The following is a 23866-nucleotide window of genomic DNA, read 5'->3' on the forward strand; positions in this document are numbered from 1 at the left end:
TGAATATTTTGAGATACACAGATTATTATTCATACTCTCACATACTCATTACATTGATAGAAAACATCTTTGAGAGTTAAACTACTTAGACCACATTGAGCTTACATTATTAAATCATCTGTGGTGTTTGTGTTTGTGCGCATTTGTGGTACAAATCTACTTTACATGAAAGCACCCACACATTGTACCGTTTGATTGTATATCTGAGAGATTCCAGGCGTGGCCTGAGGGGGTGATAATCCAGCCCGGTAAGGATTGGTAAAGGTTGAGGTCAGCCCTGTGGTAATTTGATCTGGTCTGTATAGGTGCCGCTCCAACCGTTTAAGTGAGCAAGTTATTGTGATAATCTTTGTGCTGGTTAGCCAAGGTGGGGACGTAGGCAGTTGGCCGAACCTCAATAACATATCTGCGTGTCACCTTTTATTTACTGCTTTCTGGTGCTTGTGTGATTGTTTAAACTGCTTTATTTAATTTCTAGTATATTTACATTATTTGCACTAGATTGACCATAGGCTTGTGAACATACTGCTATTAGGAGGAATACCTAGGAGATAAATTTTAATAATACCAATTCATCCCCCCTCTTGGGATCACGTTAAATCTAACATCCCTTTTGCTTCCTCTTTCACTCTCTTCTCTCCTCTGTTATTTCTCTCTTTCTCTTTCCCGAGCCCTCTCTTCTTCCTTCTTCCCCTATTCCTCTTCTTTCTCTTTTACTCTCTCTCTGCTTTCTCCCTATGCAACTCCACATAGCACACAACAAATCATCTCTTCCATAGACCTCCTCTGTTGCCCGAGCACTCCATCCCACGACAGCAGCACAGAAACTCCAGCAGTAGCCTCGGCCAATAGCCTCCATGCCATTAACTCCTCTTCTAGCTCTCGACCACTTCTCCAGCTAGCCCCCAAACCTCCACATCAGGCTAGCTAAGGAGATGACCCTAGAACCAAACGCAGCAGATACCTGCAACCCGAGCCACCATCATATCAGCAACACCAGCCATGCTTCAACAGCTCCTCTGTCTCTCTTTCTCTTTCTCTTTTTTCTTTCTTTGATTTGATACTATTTTTTTTTTTATTGAGAATTAATTACTCTGGACTTTAAATGCTTTCTTAGTATTGTTCTAAGTGACTATTTTTATTTTTTATTTTATTGAAGTTTATGGAAAGATTTAAATTTTGAATTGTTGCAATCTATTTAGTTATTTATTTTCTCAATTAATTTTATGGTCGATTTAATTAATGCTTTAGTTTATTTAATCAATCTAGTTGATTCTTATTAAAAGTTTGGTTTTTATTGCGCGTGTGTGTGTTGATTGAGTTCCATTATGTATTTTTTAATTCCATATTCTAGGTTGTCATCTTTAATTAATGCATGTTTCAGTGTTTCCTTAAGTAGTCTAGAGTTTCCATTAGTATTCTTTAATTCAATGCATGCTAGTTTTAGGATTTCAATTTACATGTTATTTAATTTGTTAAAAGTGAAATTGAACAATCTTGAAAATCCTGAATCTGAACTGAGTTCAGTACCGTTTTGTTTTCGATTGGACAAACGTAAATTTTAAGATTAAATTTCATTTCCTGAGGAGACGATCTAGCCCTTGGGCTGAGTATTACACAACGTGACTCCTATACTTGGGATAACTTCCGAGCTACTCATTTTTTGAGTGAGTCAAGTTCTTGGCGCCGTTGCCAAGGAATGTCGATCTTAGTCTCAATTTAGCATTTTTCCCGTCATTTTTATTAGTGAAGAAAACAAAAACATAAAAAAATTGAGTTTTGAAAAAAATAAAACACGTAAATATGGCAGCACCTACACCGCGCAAGATAATGGACTTTTTGCAGCTTGAATATGCCACTGCATCCTCTTCCATTGTTTTGCCTAGTAACGAGCTTAACTTCATGATGTAGCGTGAGAGGACGTCATTACTACCCGAGTTCTACGAGACGGAATCTGAGTGCCCCTATCAGCACCTAACAGAGTTTGAGTTAACTTGCAACATGTTTTTCTCTCATGCTAGAATTGATGAATCTCTTAGATTGCACTTATTTATTACTTCTTTGCAGGATAGGGCACAGATGTGGTTCACTCTATCACTAATTGGTCTGATATGGAGTGTGAATTTTTACATGCATTTTGTCCCTCACAGAAAACTCAATTTTTGTAGGAACAGATTCTTAATTTTGTGCAACATGATGATGAGACATTTCGGGCTTGCTGGGAGAGATTCAAGGATCTTCTAAGTACTTGTCCACATCACGGGTTTGACTCATGGAGGTTAGCTGATTGTTTTTATACTGCTCTTACCCCTAATTGCAGGCACTTTGTCCAGACCATGTTTAATGGAGAGCCCGTCAGTAAGGATCCAGATCAGGTATTATCATTTTTTGACTACCTAGCTGAAAATGTCCCACAGTGGAACACACAATACACTCAAGCACCCATGACTGCACACCCTATCAGCACAATCAGTGGTAGAGATGCATACGAACCACCGTACTACCCAAACAACTCTCCGCCTCAATATCAGCCACAACAGATTCCTCAAAGTTGTACGCCGTCAGACCTGTTTGAGGAAAGCATGACACAGATGGTGAGCATGCTCCAAGAATTCATGCAAACTCAAGTCAATCATCAAAATGAATTGCGGGACACCATTAATGCGATAAGTACGCAATTGGACATTTTAGAACAAGAGGAATCACTCACGGAACATCACACCAGCCCTCAAGAGTACCAGCAACCGCAACAACAAATGCACGATGTCCTCTTTGAGACAGCAAAAGCCACCATCACTTTGAGAAGTGAGAAAGAAGTTCTCCAATCTAAATGCTCATCGTCGGACAACCAGTTGTCCCAGCACCAAAAGTTACGGTTGAATTAGAAGAGATCAAAGAAAAATCAGAGGAAACGGGCCCAGAAGCGGAGCAGTTAGTTAATGAGGAGACTGATACCAATAAGGAGTACCAACCTGTGGTCCCTCACTCTCAAAGCCCAAAAACCGTGGACGTCACTTCTGCCTGAATTAGATTACAAGGAACCCAGTGTAAAGGCGGACCCCTACAGTGTTAAGATGAGATGTACACCCAATAAAGAGGGTGACCAGTCTGGTGAGAATCTAATTTTCAAGGAGCCAGGTAAACCTTTAAGTTAATGCTTCTGAAGAACTACAGGTACTTGCTCGAATAACTTCCCATCACACGTTAGTTCGTAAAGAAGCAAATTTACTGGACACGATGTTGAATAAAGACCCTTTCTTGTCAACACATAAGGGTCGACCTGCACACATATTGTTTAGTATATTGACGCGTATTCATTCATTTGAGGTTGATTTTTGTGCAGGTATGAAGATTGATCCACTGTGGCGGCTCAATTTTGGAGACCCACCAGTGCAATTTATAGACCTGCAGCCACCAGACAAAATTCCTCCTGAGCCTCCGCCAGACAATAATGATGTTTTTTTTTTTCCTTCTTTTCCATTTATTTTATCCTATTTTATTTTTAGTTAGTTTTCAGGTCCATTTTCTCATAGTTCAGTTTTTCTTTTCCATTACTATGCCACTCAGGTACGCCCTACTTTTCCCGTGCACAGTTTTTTCTATTTCCCCTATGCTTTCACATTAAGGGCAATGTTCCACTTTAGTTGGGGGGTGAGCATTCGCATGTGACACTGTGCACGTACATTTACCGGGTTTTATATATATATAAAAAAAATCAAAAAGAAAGAGAGAAATAAAGGAGGAGCATTGAGGAATTACATTGCATTATGACATGCTTAACACTGACTCATAACCTTCACATACTTGCATATAACTTACGAATTACACATTTGAGTCAATCATGCGTAGTTTCTTTTTATATGATTTTATGACTCCATGAAGAATTGATTGATCGTACATTCGTGTTAATTCGACTATATAATTTCCTGTATTTACACGACAACTCACGAGGCTGAATAAAAACATTCACGTGATTCATTGCACTTAGGGTTTCCTGTGAGCACTGAGAGAACACCCGCGATGACTATGACACCTTGTGAGGTATTATTGAGCCAATTATCTTTCTTTTGATTTTTTGAAGTCAGCTCAGAGTTCATGAAACTCAACTTTCATTTTTTTCTGGATATCCTTTGTACACTAGTCTATGTTTTTATTTGCTAGCCTAGAGGTGACACCTAGTGGGGAGATAGAAACCTAGGTATTGTAGCTTACTCAAGATGTGAAGGCTGAGCCATCCCTAGAGATAGACTTAGTCATATACCATTACTTCAGCTCAATTCCCATTGATTGTTTGAAGATTACAAAAGAAGTGTAAAGATTGTCCTAATTGATCAAGAAAAGACAGAAAATGAAGAATGAGCATAAGAAAGAACAAGAAATATACATGCACATGAAATGAAATGCTAATGTCAACTCCACATAAATATTACAAAAAAGTCAAGGACACAACACATGTTTTCCACGTATGAGGATGCTTTAACTGGTTAATGCCTCAGATATATTCACGACCAGTTTGTGAATAAGTTGATCTAGGGTCGTCTCGGTTGGATGTGGCGAGTAGGTGAGAATATGCTAGGGTGAAGGACCCGACGCCTTACAAATATGTTAGATCCTTTCCAGACTAGTCCACTCCATATACTTAGCATTTGTTCCTTTCAATATGTGGGATGTTTGATCGTGACACTCCTCCTCACATATGACAAGTGAACCTATTTCTTTCTTTTTGAGTGTTTTTGAGGGTATACCAGTTAGGCCGAGTCTAAGCGACCGTTCTGTAGGTGTCCACTGGTATCCCAAGTGTACTGAGTCACACACATCACACACACCTCGGGAGCTAACCTATTTATACTCGGACTTATATGATCGCATTAACTCTGAATTGTGCCGCTAGTTAACTTCATGTGAATATACCATTCTTGAATGATATTTAAACGATGAAACTTGCACGAGTGACGTTCTTCGGAGTCGTGTGTATTGAATATGAATGAGCTTGTGTGAAATTCAGTTATATTCTTGTATGTGAAACGGTATAGTTGTGTCGCTTGTGTATTAATTTCATGTTCACTGAGGTTTGTAGTTGTAGGCACCGTCCTAAGATTCATTCACGTCATTTGCTAGAGACTAGCAAAATATTAGTTGGTGGGTGTGATTACGCACCAAAACTGCGTAATTGGACATCTTAACCGGGGCTTTACGGCTTATATTTTTAATTAAATATCCAATTACGTCCAATATTTTAACAAAGTGTCATATTTCTCATTTTTGAATTTTATTGCATAATTTATGAATTTTTGGCAATTTTTTATCGCAGGAAAATTCCCAGAAACCAAAACTGGCACCTATTTGTAATTCATGCATAACTTTTTTGTCCAAACTCTGATCGAGATGATTCAAATTTTTGGAGAAAGAGGAAAGGATTATCTACAACTTCCATTTTTTGAGTTTTGAGCGAAACCGGCTCCAAGAAGGTCAAACTTAGCTATGAACGTAGAGAACAAAAATGAAAAAAAAAATATATATATATATATATATATATATAATGACACTTGATGTGACCCGGCCATGCATGGTCGGGTCGGGTTGGATGATCTGGATCATAAGGCTTCTTCTTTCCCCTCCTTTAAATCTTTCTTTCTTCTTTTTTTTTGGCATGCTTCGCACCACTCTTTTCCCTCCTTCTCTATCTCTCTTTTGCTCCCTCTCTCACTCTCTTCTCTCCTCTTTTATTTCTCTCTTTCTCTTTCCCAAGCCCTCTCTTCTTCCTTCTTCCCCTATTCCTCTTCTTTCTCTTTTACTCTCTCCCTGATTTCTCCCTCTGCAACTCCACACAGCACACAGCAAATCATCTCTTCCACAGACCTCCTCTGCTTCCCGAGTACTCCATCCCATGACAGAAGCATAGAAACTTTAGCAGTAGCATCGACAAGCAGCCTCCATGCCATCAACTCCTCTTCCAGCTCTCGACCACTTCTCTAGCTAGCCCCCGAGCCTCCACATCAAGCCAGCCGAGGATATGACCCCGTAACCAAACGTAGTAGATACCTGCAACTTGAGCCACCATCAGATCAGCAACACCAGCCATGCTTCAACAGCTCCTCTCTCTCTCTCTCTCTCTCTCTCTCTCTCTCTCTCTCTCTCTCTCTCTTATTTTATTTTTTTTATTTGATTTGATGCTATTTTTTTATTGAGGATTAATTACTCTGGACTTTAAATGCTTTCTTAGTATTGTTCTAAGTGACTATTGTTATTTTTTTATTTTTTATTTTATTGAAGTTTATGGAAAGATTTAAATTTTGAATTGTCACAATCTATTTAGTTATTTATTTTCTCAATTAATTTTATGGTCAATTTAATCAATGCTTTACTTTATTTAATTAATCTAATTGATTCTTATTAAAAGTTTGGTTTTTATTGCACGTGTGTGTGTTTGATTGAGTTTCCATTACGTATTTTTTAATTTCATATTCTAGGTTGCCATCTTTAATTAATGCATATTTCGGTGTTTCCTTAAGTAGTCTAGAGTTTCCATTAGTATTCTTTAATTCAATGCATGCTAGTTTTAGGATTTCAATTTACGTGTTATTTAATTCCTTAAAAGTGAAATTGAACAATCTTGAAAATCCCAAATCTGAACTGAGTTTAGCACCGTTTTGTTTTCGATTGGACAAACGTAAATTTTGAAATTAAAACGCATTATCTGAGGAGACGATCTAGCCCTTGGGCTGAGTATTACACGACGTAACTCCTATACTTGGGATAACTTCTAAGCTGCTCATTTTTCGAGTGAGTCAAATGCTGTCTTTGAGACATCCTTTGCTTTTACTTTCACCTGGTGGTAGCCTGATTTGAGATCAATCTTGGAATAGACTCGCATAGCCTGAAGTTGATAAAATAGATAGTCTATATAGGGTAGAGGATGCCTGTTCTTGATTGTTACTTTATTAATTTCCCTATAATCTATACACATCCTTATAGACTCGTCCTTCTTTTTTACAAATCACATTAGAGCTCCCCACAGTGATATGCTGGGCCGAATAGACCCTTTATTCAACTAATCTTGCAACTGATTCTTTAGCTCTCCCAACTCTGCTAGAGCCATTCTGTAAGGAACCTTAGAGATCAGTGCCATCCTGGGAAGTAGATCAATAGGGAAATCTACCTCGCGGTCAAGAGGCAATCCTGGCAATTCTTTTGGGAAAATATCTAGAAACTCCTTAACCACTGGTATATTGCTAAGCTTCAACTCATTTCCTAACACCTTTACAAAAGCCATAAACCCCCGACAACCATCCAAGAGTAGTCTTCTTACTTGCATAACCGACATTAACTGAGGCGGGGAACACACCTGCGACCCCACAAACCTGAATTCTTACTTGCTTGGTGGTCTGAAAATTACTTCTTTCAAATGACAATCAATATTAGCATAGTTAGTTGCTAGCTAATCTATACCCAGTATTACATCAAACTCATGCATGTCAAGTACAATCAGATCGGCAGGTAACACTCTCCCCTGAATTTCTACGGGATGGCCCCTGAGCACCCTACGACACTTTATCACTGAACCAACCGGTGAAGCTACTGGAATTTCTACATCTACAAACCGGGTCTCGCCTCCAGACAATTTAATCAAATTTGCAAACACAACAGAATGAGTAGCACTCAAATTAAATAACATAATTGCATGGCATGACAAAATAGTAAGGGTACCTATCACGACATCTGCGACCGTCTCAGCGTCTTCTGGAGTTAGAGCAAAAACCCTTGCTGGGGCCACATTCCTCTACTGACCTCCACGAGACGCCTAGTAACCTCCCCTGAACTACCTAGGAGCATAAGCAATACCAATAAGTGTAGGAAAATCTCGTGCCAAATGCCATGATCCTCCACAACAATAACACACACCTCTTCCGGCTCGGCACTCCCCTTGATGTCTCTTTCCACACATTTGACATACAAGGTAGGTCTGAGCACCCTGCACCTCACGACCCCCAGTCTCCTGCCTCTGACCTCTGCACTAATTTCCTCTCCTCCACTAACCTTGACCAAAACCCTGCTGAAAGCCTGAAGGAGTGGACCTCTTCCTCTATCCCTATTCCTCCACACCTAACCGCTCACTGGCCTCAGCCAAAGCTGTTCTATCAACCAACTCAGCAAAGTCCTATATTTTCAACACCATAACTGTAGATCTCATGGCTCAATCCCCTTTCAAACTGTCTTGCTTTCTTTACTTCATCAAGAACAATATACGGGGCAAAGCGAGACAACTCAATAAACCTCGCTGCGTACTGTTGGACTGTTAGCTGTCTCTGCTTCAAATTTAGGAACTCTTCCACTTTTTCTTCCCTGAAAATGGCTGGGAAATATCTGTCAAAGAATAATTCTTTAAATCGATCCCATGTCATAACTATTAGCGTCGTCCTCTGCTGCTCCAGAAGTTTCACCGCAGTCCACCACCTCTCGGCCTCCCCTGCCAGTTTATAGGTGGCGAAAAGGACCCTTTGCTCCTCCGTGCACCGTAATACTGCCAAAACCTTCTCAATCTCCTACATCCAATTCTCGCAACTACATGATCAACTCCTCCTAAAAATGTCGGAGGATTCATCTTGGTAAATTTCTCTATCGTGCACCCATGGACTACAGATGGGCCACCCTACTCTCTGGAGCTCTTAGCAATCTCAGCCATAACCTATTGAGCCACACTGCCTAATACCACATCGGAATCAGCCCCAATTGCACTCGAGGGCCCTGCACCGTCACTACCGCTCACATGGGCGCTACCTCCTCCAGGGTCCATCCTAAAAAGACAATAAACATGACTTAGGGACCCTATCCTTATAACTTATGCATCTAACCAAAATCTCCTATCTTGACATCCTTATCTTATTTCAAGATCCAGTTCTACACTCTAGAAACACAACCTGGCAATAGTTTACTATGACTTTCTTGAAATCGTTACCCTAGGAAAAACACAGAAACCACCATAGAAATCCTGCCTCTAAACTACAAAAAAGAATCTCAAATCCTCTTCCTATACTTTGGTATTGTTTCCGTTGCACACTAGAATCTACATAACCTAGCACCTTAGGCTCTGATACCAAACTGTAACGACCTGCCTAATTTACCATATTTTTTTTTCCATAATAACATTTAATATAGTAAGCTTGATATCCTGTTCAATTGAATAGCACAATCAACCTGACCCCATGGGTACCAGCGATATACCCAAAAATACAACTCTAATACCTAAGCAGCAAGAAACGTAATCACATACATATCATCCAATCAATCACAATACCAAAGTTCTACTAAACCTATTATATATACAATCATCCATCAAAATCCAAAAGTACCCTAGAGTCTCAACCTAAAAATAAACCTAACCCTAGCTCCATAACTCACCCTTCAGACAGGGTAGCCCCACCAGTATCTATTGTCGTGGAGCTCTATTCGCTCCTCTACCTGGATTTCCTGAAATGTTTATATAGCTGGGGTGAGACACCTCTTAGTAAGGGAAATAAACTAATATCAGAGTGTGGCAACATGATTGTTTTTGTGTTATACATAATATCAGTACATACATCATATCTGGTAAAAACTGTTGATATCATACCTGAATAAAACATGATTCCTCATAAAATTATAATGTACTAAATTACTTACATGAAAATCATCTTATATAACTATACAATACTGAAATACAACTAGGATGGATAGGTAGTGATGTCATGTCTTACCCCCACATGACTAGGTTGTGCAGCTCGAAGGAAGGACCAAGCAATGACTGGCCGACTATGCTAGATCGAACATAAGTTTGTAAGTACGATGGGCCCACCCCTACCTGGTCTCAGACTACCATGGGGACTACTCCACTCTACGCTGAAGCCACATCAACTGCCATCTCCCACACCACTAGTCGTGTGGTAGCACTATTATAATTCTGAACATATAGCTATGGTACCGTGCTCCTGAAACTGTACTAAACCATGTCATTCAGGTTCTGATATCATATAATAAGTTCCATATACTGAACATAGCTATTTCGTATTTCATAATAATAACTGTCATGTACATATTTCATAAATTTTATCTTATTATACTTGATTATGACATCTGTGCCAACATGAACCTCGGCATCTACACTGGCATAACATAACATGAAACACGACATCTGCACCAGCATAACATAACATGAATCACGACATCTGCGTCGGCATAACATAATATATTGAACATAATTTTTATGTACTGTTTAAATATGTAAAAATCATGATTCCTGTACTGTTTTATAATTGCCATGAAAACTATCATATCATGCTTGATCTAGGAAAAATATTCTATTTTGATATACACATTATATGGAAATTAAACTCATGCCACATAGAAATAGAGTAACCTCCCGAATGTAAAATCTGTTCCAAAATCATATTTCCTGATTAAACACGTTTAAATCATATTCATGTTCATAATAGTATTTCCCAAACATAATTATAAAATATATGTATTTTCTTGAAATTTATGCTGTAAAATAATAAATAATTTCATGAAAAATTTTTGACTTAATTTATCCCCTTACCTGGTTTACTGAGAAGCCCACAAAACCCTTAATTCCTACACTTGCAGTGTTTCCAGCACAACACCCTGAAATTAAGATTTTCCCCAAAAAAACTTCAGTATTTTATTTCCTAACATATTCTCCTCAGAATAGAAACTCAAAATACCCAATAATACTGACATTAGCTAACTTACCCAAATTTTGGGATGGTTCCCAAGTTAGCCTAACCTACAAATCACTCTAATAAATATGAAAAGAATCTTCCCAGGAGTGACATGGCGGCTTTGAATCATCAATCCGGCGAAAAACAGGGCCACAATCGAGGAGAGAAGGTGAGGAGGGTGAAAATCTAGAGAGAGAGAGAGAGACTCCACATGCAAAATTTCTTGCCAAAAACCCAGGTTTGAGCTATTTATACCCCTGGCTTCATCGACGAAGTCAAGAAGGGAGTTCATCGACGAACTCACAACCTTCGTCGACAAATTTCGAACCCTGAAATAGCCCTCTTGGCAATTCCTCGTCGACGAGACACGTGTCCCTATCGATGAGATCCTACTGTGACCCGCTTTACAATTTCCTTTTTCTCCCTATTTTATTATTTAATTTCTATAATTCTTCAGGTCTTTACATCAAACTTGTGACTTTGCCCATTTTAGTTTTTAAATCATGTATATGCATATTTAGAACATCGTCCAGCTTAGAAACAATCATCAATATGCCAGTAATTACCCCATGGCAAGGGTTGTGCAAAGATAAAGCATTGATCGAGTCCTGCCTTATGCAGACATTGTCAGGCATTATACATATTATAGTTTGACTAATCCTCCTCCACCTCATCCATTAATTCACCAGTGGCCTTGCATGCCAATCGACTATCTCGATACCTATACTGAAAACACATGTGTGTGGTTGCACTATACCTGAATATAACAACGGTACCGCGCTTTAAGCTTTTTAGGCCTTCCCCTGGTAACAAGCTGCGGTCCCAATATCATATATACAATTTACAATAAAACATATTAATTTGTTTCCAATTCATAAATCATCTGTACAATTTCAGTATTTTCACAAACTCATTCATTCATATTGTGGTATAAACCGGCACACACACTCTCGATTTAACCCTTTTTCACATATAGAACTCGATATCTAACCGACACCTATTTTTCTACATTTTCTTATAACAATTTGGAACTACGGTTCCCATATTCCATATACATATTTATCAGTTCTGTATATCCCATTTCATATCATATGTCACACTCATTCGGTTCTATATGCTATACTATAGTAAAATAATTCATAAAATATCATTTAGACTGCAACGGGGGGTTTTTAAGCATCTCCTACTTTAAGTTTAATGCAAATAAAGTGGTTTTAAGAAGTTTGGAAGTCATAAGCCAAAACTGACATTTTTACCTGGTGAAACTTTGCAAACAAGTAGTCATAACGTGCATATAAACATAAGTTACAGTTCTAGCGGTTTAGTTTTCTAAAATATCTTATGTAAACAAATCCCATTACCTTCTCTCGAACATTGAAATACGAACTATATGGCTCAAAAACAGCGAATCGAGTTCCCAAAACCTAAAAATCGAAAAACAATACTTCAACACAATCCTATTTACTATAGATATACTGAACCAAAAATGAACTTAGATCCTTACCTCGATTTCGGGATAAAACCCGGAAATCCTCAAGATGAAGATCTGATCCGCTACAATCGTAGAGGTTTTTCCCCTGATCTACATAGTAACATCGGATCGTTAATTCGGGTCACAGATGACTTGAGATCCTAGAGAGAGAGAGAGAGAGTTTTGAGTTTTTTAACCATGAAGCAATGAATAAGATATTTATAATTTAGGTGACTCGGCCAGACTCGTCGAAGAGCAAAAGAAGGGCGTTCGTTGACGATGGAGTTGACCTCATTGACGAACCTGAGATTCCAAAATTCCAAAAATCTCTCGGTATCCTCTCGTCGACGATCCTTTGAACCTCGCCGACGAGCCACAGAAGAGACTTCGTCAAAGAGAGAAGGAGCCTCGTTGACGAGCTCTACTGTTTTTACCTTTTTAAATTCCTTCTCCTTTTCTTATTTGTTTAATCCACATTTCTCGGATCGGGTTCTTACACTCTTTGATTGCCTAGAACATTATTTAATTTTCTGAAATGTATTTTCTATTTTTACTAAGTCAATTTTTTATGAGTTGAAGTTCGAAACTTTCACATTATTGGTCTCATGCTCAAATTCTAAGGTCAAAATTATTTGCTTTTGTTTATATGGTTCATATTTAGTGTGGAACTTCTAATGAACACAAGAAAATATTTAAGCTCTTATTCATCTAAATAATTTTTTCATTTGAATATATTTTTTGACCTATTAAAATAAAAACACCCATTAAACCTGAACTACAAAATTAAAAATTGTTCGCTACAAGATTCTAACCTTAAAAAAATTACTTGGAATCCCCAAGCCGCATCTCCTTGAGACCGTGTCGTCTGTCGCGTCTCATACAAAAGCACTCAATAAATGCTTTTAACTTTATATATATTTATTATTTACGGTTGCAAAATGCAATAAAGAAAATTATCAAACGCTGTGAGGCCCGACTGAGTACGAGAAGAAATTACCGAAACCATATTAAATTTGGTGCGTATATATGAAACAATTTCTCGACTGACGACAACATTCGTGATGGATTGCATATTAAACTGGGTGTCACTGTCTCTTCATCGTCTTTGATTCCTATTCATGGATAACAAGTACAGGGAATATAGCTCCATTTATGAGAGAGCAAGGGATGAAACACGTAGTACTGCAGTACAATGTAGTCCACTTCGTAGTAGGTAACACATAGGGAAAGGGAACTTTTGTATTATCATGGAATGTTGAAGAAAAAGTCATGTTGGTATTGACGATATCAACAGAGGATTCATCCCCGTGTGGGCTGCGCGGGGAGGGTACAGGGCCTACTTGCCCTGCCAGCTGTAATAGAAGAGATGGTTTATGGTCTACGTCTCCAAGTTCTTCCTAGTTTTATACGCACTACCGATGGAGCGTAATTCTACCCACTTGGCACATTTGTTGCAGTCTTGCATCGACAAGAAAGCCCACCTAGCGGGCAAACTCCTTCATGCTCATATCTTGCGAGTTGGGTTGTCCAATGATACATTTCTCTCCAATCGTCTCCTTGAGTTGTACTCAATTTGTGGCGCCTTGGGGTCCGCCATCCATTTGTTCTATAAAATGCCTCACAAAGACGTTTATTCTTGGAATGCCATGTTGGGCGCTTATTCTAAAGCTGGTGAAGTGCAAGATGCGCATTCGTTGTTTGTCAAAATGCCTGAAAGAAATACTGTCTCGTGGAACACCTTAATTACTACCTTGGTGCGACGTGGGTCAGAAGAGAAAGCTCTGGATGTATACTATAGGATGATCGCGGAAGGATATGTGCCTACCCGTTTTACTTTGGCCAGTGTTTTAAGTGCATGTGGAGCATTGACAGAATTAGAACATGGTAGGAGATGTCATGGCCTTTCAATAAAAAATGGTCTTGACAAAAATTTGTACGTTAGTAATGCTGTGTTGTGCTTGTATGCCAAGTGTAGGTCTGTCAAGGATGCAATTCGAGCTTTTGAGGATGTGCCCCATCCTAACGAGGTTTCTTTCACAGCAATGATGGGTGCGCTAGCAGAGAGTGATCGAGTTGAGGAAGCTGTGGAAGTATTTAGATTGGTACACAGAAATGGAGTTAATATTGATTCCGTTGCATTGTCGAGCATTTTGGGTGTTCTTACCAGAGGTGGAACTAAAGATTTTGGTCCTTGTGATCAGGGGGGTGAAGTTTCGTATTCTCTGCACGGGCAGCAGGTTCATTGTATCACCGTCAAGCTTGGTTTTGAAATTGATCTTCATTTAAGTAATTCATTGCTCGACATGTATGCAAAGAATGGGAACATGGATAAAGCTGAGCTGATTTTTGCTAATATGCAGGAAAGTAGTGTTGTTTCTTGGAATATTATGATAGCTGGGTATGGCCAGAAATTGCAGAGTGAGAAAGCTTTATACTTTTTCCAGAGAATGTCATCCAGGGGTCTAGACCCAGATGAGATCACTTATATTAATATGCTTGCAGCATGTGTGAGATCTGGGGATATTGAGACTGGACGTCAAATGTTTGATAAGATACCATACCCAAGCTTGAGTTCATGGAATGCCTTACTGTCTGGGTATTCCCAGAATGAGAACCACAAGGAAGCTCTGGAACTTTTCAGGGAAATGCAGTTTCGTAGCTTCGGGCCTGATCGAACGACATTGGCTATCATCCTCAGCTCATGTGCGGGGATGGACCTTTTGGAGTGTGGGAAGCAGGTCCATGCTGTCTCACAAAAGGCTGCCCTTCATACTGACATATATGTTGCCAGTGGTCTTATTGGTATTTACTCAAAATGTGGGAAAGTAGAGATGGCAAAGCATGTTTTTTATAGATTGCGTGAATTGGATATTGTCTGCTGGAATGCTTTGATAGCTGGGCTTTCATTTAATACTCTAGACAGCGAAGCATTTACTTTATTTAAACAGATGCGAAAAAAGGGGATACTGCCCAGTGAATTCTCATATACAGCTATGCTTAGTTGTTGTGTAAATCTATGTTCTTTGTCTCAAGGGAGACAGGTGCATGCACAGTTGGCAAAAGATGGATATATAACTGATGTTTGTGTAGGGAGTACTCTTATCAATATGTATTGTAAATGTGGGGATGTAAATGGGGCGCGGCATTTCTTTGATTTGATGCCTGAGAAAAATACGATTACTTGGAACCAGATGATACATGGGTTTGCACAGAATGGACGTGGAGATGAGGCTGTTCGCCTTTATGAGAACATGATTGTATCAGGTGAGAAACCTGATGGCATAACCTTTATTGCAGTTTTATCTGCCTGTAATCATGCAGGATTGGTTGATGCTGGGATCAAAATATTCAATTCGATGCAGCCAGAGCATGGTGTGGAGGCACTTTTGGATCATTACACTTGCATCATTGACTGCCTAGGCCGATCTGGTAGGTTCCATGAAGTGGAAATACTTGTAGATAAGATGCCATATAAAGATGATCCAGTTATATGGGAAGTTCTGCTTAGTTCCTGTAGAGTTCATGGTAACGTGAGCTTAGCAAGAAGAGCAGCAGATGAGCTCTTCCATTTGGACCCACAAAATTCTGTCCCATATGTGCTTCTAACCAATATCTATGCTTCTTTGGGGAGATGGGATGAAGCAAGGGCTGTTAGAGAACTGATGAGTGCTAAACAGGTTATCAAGGATCCAGGTTATAGCTGGATTGAGCATAAGAATGATTTGCAACCTTTTATATTTGATCAAGGTCTTAGTCATGGAGTTGATGTTAAAGATGAAACATTTTTCTTTAGTGGGCAGCTAAATGATAAAGCTTCCCTTTATTTGGCTGCAGAACGATTAAAAGGGAACAACATCATGGGAATGAGATGACTTTCTCAAAGCCAAGTCCTCAATTGTTATATTATACTCACTTTGTAAGAAAATAGTATCAGTTTTCTAAGACACCTAGGCGTCTGCAGACAGAAAAACTATCCATCAATATCAAAGTTCTTTCAACAGATCCACATTTGAATCCTAGGTCAATATTTGCACTCGCTTATATAAAGAAACACCATCAGTTTTCTAGGAAGCCTTGGAGTCTGCAGGCTCAAAAACTCTTCATCTACATCCTTTGAACAGATCCATATTTGGATTGAGAATTCAAACGGTACAATTTTGATTGTTGACATTTAAAATGATAATGTTGTAGAGATCTTATTATATGAGAGTTCAACATTGGGGTCAACCCCTAGACTCTGAGCAGCTACTTGCAATGTGGGTTTGCATGAAGTAAGAATGCAAGGATGTGAAGCAAGTATTTTCCAGGGTGCTTCAGAACTGCTAGACTTGCAGTCATGATCAAGGCAATGAGTTTTTGATTCATTTGTTGGGTATTGTGCTGCATTGTCAGTTTTTGATGTTCAAATTGATCTTTATCATAGGCTGCAGCAGCAGACATGGTTTACCGGTTTAAATTGGTCTCTTCTTTTTTTTTTTTCTTTTTGTCTTTTTTCTGTATCTGTCTCTAACCATTTGCTGAACTTGTATGATCTAAAAGATTTGCAACTATTTTTGTAAGATTCTTTATTAGGGTTATGCTATGAGGTCATCTGGAAAGGGAATAATAGGGTAAAGAAAACCGTAGTTCATTGTGCACAATTTATGTCAAAGAAAGCAAACAAGGTTAGTTTTAGAAACAAAGATTAATGTTAGAAATGAAAATCTCAGAAAATCAATTTGGTTTTATGCCTGGGAGATCTTCCATAAAAGCTATTTATCTTTTAAGAAGATTGATGGAAAATTTTAGGGAAAAGAAGAGGGACTTGCATATGATATTTATTGACCTTGAGAAACCATATGATAGGATACCTAGGGAAGTTTTATGGTGGGTTTTAGAAAAAAAAGGGTGTATGTTGTAGGTATACCAATGTCATTAAGGATATGTACAATGGAGTAATGACCAGTATAAAGACTATAGATGGAGAAACTAGAGAATATCGAATTGCCGTAAGTGTACATCAAGGAACTACTTTGAGTCTTTATCTTTTTGCTTTAGTGATTGACCAATTGACTAAGAGTATTCAAAAGTAAGTTCCATGATGTATGTTGTTTGCAGAAGATATTGTATTAATTGACGAAACTAGGAACGGAGTAGAGGCTGAGTTAGAATTATGGAGAGAAGGTTTGGAATCTAGAGACTTTAGGATAATAGAAATAAAACAGAATATATAAAATGTAATTTTAATAATGATATGATAAATATTGGAGACAAAGTTAAACTTGATGATGAAGAAATAAATAACACTTGTAGATTTCGATACTTTGGATCTATTGTGCAAGCTGAAGGAGAAATTGAAGATGATGTAAAGCATAGAGTTAAAGCAGGTTGGTTAAAATGGAGAAGTGCTTCAAGTGTGATGCGATCGTATAATACCCTTAAAATTGAAAGGGAAGTGTTATAGGACAGCTATAAGATCAACTATGCTATATGGATCGGACTGTTGGGCGACAAAGAAACATAATATCCAAAAAGTAAATGTTGCCGAGATAAGAATGTTTAGATGGATGAGTGGTATAACATTGAAAGATAAATTAAGGAATGAGCATATTCATGGTAAGTTAGGTATAGCTCATATAGAAGATAAGATGAGGGAGAGATGATTCAGATGGTATGAACATCTGTAATGTAAGCCTTATAGTGCACCTGTGAGGAAGAGTAACTTAATTACTGTGGGGGGTAGTAGAAGGGGTAGGGGGAGACTTAAAATAACTTGGGAGAAGATAGTAAGTAAGAATTTAATATCCTTGAATCTATCAAAGAAATGATTCATGATCGCATAAATTGACAGAAAATGATTCATATAGCCAACCTCACTTAGTGGGACTACTGTTTGGTTTTGTTGTTATTGTTGTTGTATTTACAATTTAAAACAAATTTAAAATGTAATTGAATCGATATTCGTCTTTGTTCTTGAATCAAATAAAAAATAGAAAATGTGATTAAAATAATAAAAATGTAAAAGAATATAAATTATAAATATTATTGTTGGCCCAGAGAGCAACCTAAGAGGCAGTGAGTTGGATTGGTGCTAAAAAGTTTTAATATCAAAATATAAAATCATGCTAAAAGCACTTATAACTATAAATAGAAGAGAGAGAGAGAGAGAGAGAGAGAGAGAGAGAGATTTTCTTGGAAGCTACGTCTAGTCTTTAAGGAAGTTCTCTGGGAATTCACCGAGGGGTCACTCATTGACCTTACACAATACACGGACAAAAATTTGGCGACATCAAGCGCTTTACTAGTTCTCCTGTTCCAGCCAACATAAGGACTACCTGACCTCACTGCGTTCTCTACCTAAAAACAAAGATCCCAAACTAAATGAATTTTACAATTTCCAATTACAAACCTAGTCTCAAAGGCTTGGAAAAGATAACTCAAGACTTGTTTGGTATTGTTTCAATTTTCAATTTTCAATTTTCTCTTTTCGTTCCTGAAAAGTAGATTATGAAAATGTATTTCTTTTTTAAAAATTGTTTGCGAAAAATGCAATTTTCTCTTGTTTTACCGTTTTTAGTTGCTCGCGAAAAAATTGAAGGTTAGATTTATAACTTTTAGGTGCTTTTGCAAACTGTTACTTGATTATTTTAATGTTCAGAATTAACCTTTTTGAATTAATTCATTCATTTTATCCATAAATTTTGATTAAAATAAAAATAAAATGATCATATGAATTTAAAATATAATTAAAATAAAAAGGGCCCATAAAATTTTTAAAAAATTGAAAAAATAATAAGTCGTTTGCAAAATATTTTTATTATATTTCACTTGTCATAGAAAATAAGATTATTTTTGTAAAGTGAATTTTGAAATATAAAAATTAAGTAAAATAATTTTAAAAATATTTATTTTTATTACTTTTATTATTTTAATCATATTTTGTATTTTTTATTTGATTCAAGGATAAAAATAAACATTTGTTTAACCAAACAGGCAGTTGGATTTCAATTTTTAGTTTCTTTTTTTGATTTTTAGTTTTCATTTCTCATTTTTGTTTCCATAATTTTTGAAAGTGATACCAAAGGGTCCCTTAATAAAACATATGAACAGGTAGGTACTTCACTATTTCTAATACAAGTTTTGCTAAAGTAAAAACCATTGAGCACACAAGTTTTAGTGTTTTCAAATTTCTTCTCTCTGTTTACATGCACATGACTACCACACAAATTCCAAACTTCCAACAATCACAAAGCATATTTAAATGCACAAATTTTAACTTCAACCAATAAAATATAACATTCAAATTAAATTGCAAAATATTCTAATTTAATTTCAAATAATGAAATATGATATACATGTAGACACCTAATTTTGCCTATATTGAATTTAATCAGAGAATAGGAGACTCTATTTGAAGTATCTCTCCCCTTTTTAAAGTTTTTCTTCATAAATTCCAAACTTGAACCCTCAACAATTAAGCCTTAATTGAGTTAGTTGAGGAGTTATTGCAGATAAGGATAAACTCCTATCATTGGGAGAAGTTTCTCTTGTTGCCAAAAACCCCATTTAGGACAAGGAAGGGGTTTTCCCAATCTAAAAGAGCATTTTTAAAATTAAAGGATCAGGACAAGCTCCCTTGCTTGTCTATAAATAAGAAGTTATAGCCCTTACAAAAGGGGAACAAAAATGAGATTAGAGTCTACGTTCACTCCAAGAGAGACCCTACGAAGGAGAGCAAAAGAGAAAGAGAAAAAAGAAGAAAGGAGGAGAAAGAAAGAAAGAAGAAGATAGAGGAGGAAAGCTTGAAGCTTGGAGATTGAAAAATCAAGAAAAAATAAGGAAAAACTCATTCAAAGGTGGGAGAGATAGAAACTTCAAGGAATAGCTAGGTAAATATCTCATTCTCAAACTTCCTTTGCATGATTTCATGCGTTTAAATATGTATGAATGTTTAAGTATCAAGATCCTCCTTTTTGCATGTCGTCAACACCAAATTATGGTCTAGGGGGTGTGCTAATGAATGGGATGTTACATGACGATTTACCAAACAAGAAAGTCAAAAGGGCGGATAAGACTTTAAGAAGATACAAAAGATTGAAAAAGAGGAGTCGCCACTTGTATTATTATTCTTTTAAGGAAAACAAATGAAAAAAACTCTAAAAGGTCTACGATACAGAGAATAAAAGTTTGGGAGTACATTTGTATGTAGGGAAGGTGGTGGACCAACCATTCTAAGAGAGATCAGCCAACCAGTAACCCTATTGACACCTATTCTAATAATGGTTACCGGTGTGTATGTGTGCCTTAACTAAAGAGGAAGAAAAGAAAAAGAAGGAAACTTCCCTTTTTTGGTCATTCAGTAAAATATCATTATCCAATAGTGTGAGAAACAAGGTTGCAAACCCTAATATGCCATTGTTTGAAAAAGGGTTGACCTTAGGTAACCCTAAATTTTTGAAATCAGAAGAGTAAAAAAGGGAGTTGATGAAAAATCATAATTAATTGCCATGGAGAAGTTCAAAGATGAACCTTTTTCTTAAAAGTTAGAACTAGGGAAATTCAACATTAATGTGTCTCAATTTAATTGGGGGTCAAATGATGGGCATAGGATCTTTGATTGACTTTGAGATTAATGAAGGTTGTGGTTCCAACTCCATGATTGGAATTTGAGAGTTCAATGCTGATAAGATTGAAAATCCCCTCATTGCCATCATGGTTTGACGAAGATTGAATCTTGGATTGAAATTAATCATTTAATGAGGCAGGAGTTGAAAAATATCCTAATGGACTATTAGGGTTTAAGGATGATTGAAGTCAACCATTTAATGAGAGAATTGAAAAATATCCTGATTGGAAATTAGGGTTTGATGTTGATTGAGGTAAACCATTTAACGAGGACATAATTGAAAAATATCTTAATTGAAAATCAAAGTTTAATGGTGATTAAAGTAAACCATTTAATAAGAAGATAGTTGAAAAATCTTCTGATTCGCAATCAAGGTCTAATAGTGATTGAAGTCAACATTTAGTGAGAAGATAGTTGAAAATATTCTTGATCGACAATTAGGATTTAATGGTGATTGAAGTCAACCATTTAATGAGGGATTTGAAAACATTTCCTAATTGACAATCATGGTTTAATGATGGTTGAAATCATTCATTTAATGAAGGGGTTGAAAAATCTCCTGATTGCCAATCAGGGTTGCAGTCAACCATTTAAAGAGGAGAGATTTGAGAATTCTTCTGATTGGAAATCAGGGGTTGAAGATGAGAATTGGATCTCTTTGATTGTCGTTCAAACATTATAAAAAAGATATTTGAGTTTCAAAACTGAAAGTTTCTTTTTGAAAGCAAAGCACTTAACAAAACAAAAGAGATTTTTATAAAACATTGCTAGATTCATCATTGGCCAAGGAAAGGAACAATTAATTGATCTTTTGAAAAGAGGGCATTTTGATGAAGAGGGATTCCAAACTCGCCCTTAGTGCCTCGATCTCATTGTGCAAACACTTATTCCCATTCACCCATATGGGTTTAAGGGAGGGTGCTTATCCTTGCTAAGGGATGAGAAGGTGAAAGTCACTATATGGTGAAATTCTCCCTTTCGTCTCGTCATAAGCTGAATTGAGAATTCAAAAGGGGGAATATGTGGAGAAGATTCTCTTTCTTAAGGCAAACTCAATTAAATGGGTTCGAAAAATACTAATCGTAGACAAGCATCAACCAAAAACTCCATTGTTCATGGCAAACGACAAATGTATACCAAATAAACTCATGCCAAACTTCTTTCTTCCAATGTTAATCATTAAACAAAAAAATGCATCCTGCTAGTTAATCATATTAATAAAGCTAAAGAGAAGAGCATATCAAATTTGCAAAGTTAGGACCTACAAATGGCATTCTAAAGAACACTCCTAATGCTGATCACGAATAACTCTACTATTTTTGTAAGTTAAAAACCTTTTTTCAAATATTTTTACCCTTAGCACAAAAGATCACTATTATTATCTTGTATTTTTTTTATAACATATTGAAATAAAGGAAAAAGAAAGGAAAAATAATAACATATAAAAAATGCAAAAGATAAAAAAGGAGGATGATTGATGGGAAAAAGAACCAACCATCGGCCAGTTCAATTATCAGGCCAATTGGTTTAGCACCTACCAAATGGCACATAAGGGACACACTCGCACTATCACCACCTTCATATATGCGCTAGGGTTTCCTTCCGAACCCTAAGTGTGACTTTGCAATCCCATTGTCACCAAACCCCAACTCTTTAGCCTACTTCACCCAACCACGATGGTTCTTCAGTGGCTTCCATGGAACCTTGGAGAGTGACTTACTCTAAAAATGAGCAGCTCGGAAGCTATCCCAAGTATAGGAGTTTACTCGTGTAATAATTAGCCCAAAGGTCAGATCGTATCCTCAGGGAATGCAGTTTAGTTCCAAAATTTGTGTAATTCCAAAATAAACTAAGAAAAGACAAATTATTGAACACAGTTCAGATTCAGTTCCTGAGATTTTTGGGATTTTTGCAATAAAACTTAAAACAGCGTAAATCCTAACTAGAAATTTATCATGCATAAAAATAAGTAAACAAATGCCAGATTCAATGCTAGAATAATGAAAGAAACATATCCTGCAATCATTCTATTAAATAAAAATACTAACTTCAAACATAAATCTAAACAAAAATAAACTCTAACTAAATAAAAACACTAACTTTAATTGCAAAAATACCCAAAGAAAAAATTTAAATGCTAACAAAGACTCCAAATAAGAAAACAAACTGAATAACGGCCCAAATAAATATTAAAGATTCAACGCAAGACTTAAAAAAAAAAAAAAACAATCTAAATTGAAATAAAATTCCAACCACAACTTTTTATTAAACAAATAAACTAAAGAAAGGGAGTAGAAGAGAGAGAAAGATTCAATTTAAAAAACTAATTAACAATATTTAAATAACAAGAAAATCAAACTAATTTTTTTAATAATAAAAATAGATCCAATAGTTGTTTAAGATTCAAAAAATAAGGAGAGAGAGAGAGAGAGAGAGAGAGAGAGAGAGAGAGAGAGAGAGAGAGAGAGAGAGAGAGAGAGAGAGAGAGAGAGAGAGAGAGAGAGAGAGAGAGCGCCAAATTGTTGGAGGAGAAGTTGCTGCCCTCCTTCTTTTCCCTTACTGCGCACGGCTCCCCCAACGAAAGCTCCCTCCTTGCTGCTGCTTGAAAGAAAAAAGAGAGCCTAATAAAAATAACCTACCTACCTAAAAGGTATAAAATCCTCCCTTTGACTTTTCAAAATCAAACTAATAAATCCCCCTTTTTGAGAATTTGGCCCCCAACAACTTGAAGACCAGCACATGGCAAGGGCTGCCATCATGTGGTCACATCACCTTTTTTTTTTTTTTTGTTTCTTTCTTTTGTTCATACATAGTCGGTTTTGCACTTTCAAACTCAATTTTGACCTTCCTACAACCTGTAGCTCTCAAAACTCAAAACACAAAAATTGTAGATAATTTCCTCAGATTTTTAGAAAATTTTGAATCATCTTGATCGAAGTTTGGACGAGAAAGTTATGCCCATATTACAAAGTAATGTTGAAATAGTCCATAAAAATAGCATATGGTAACTTCACGTCTGATTTCGACCTTGATGCAGTCAGTATCTCTCAAATGTAAAACATGAAAGTTGTATAG

At 36.9% G+C, this 23866-nt stretch overlaps 1 protein-coding gene across 1 annotated transcript; it reads left to right on the top strand.

Moving 5' to 3' along the window:
- The first annotated feature begins 13132 nt into the window (after window positions 1-13132).
- Window positions 13133-16760, top strand: LOC131168564 (pentatricopeptide repeat-containing protein At4g20770). The gene has a single exon (XM_058128092.1). The coding sequence runs from the start codon at window positions 13560-13562 to the stop codon at window positions 16056-16058; it is 2499 nt and encodes an 832-aa protein (XP_057984075.1). The 5' UTR covers window positions 13133-13559; the 3' UTR covers window positions 16059-16760.
- Window positions 16761-23866: the final 7106 nt, after the last annotated feature.

Source organism: Malania oleifera, chromosome 11, assembly GCF_029873635.1.
Source record: "Malania oleifera isolate guangnan ecotype guangnan chromosome 11, ASM2987363v1, whole genome shotgun sequence".
NCBI classification, from domain to species: domain Eukaryota; kingdom Viridiplantae; phylum Streptophyta; class Magnoliopsida; order Santalales; family Ximeniaceae; genus Malania; species Malania oleifera.

Coding starts and splice junctions, on each gene's coding strand:
- LOC131168564 (XM_058128092.1), top strand. CDS start 13,560: ATGGTCTACGTCTCCAAGTTCTTCCTAGTTTTATACGCACTACCGATG.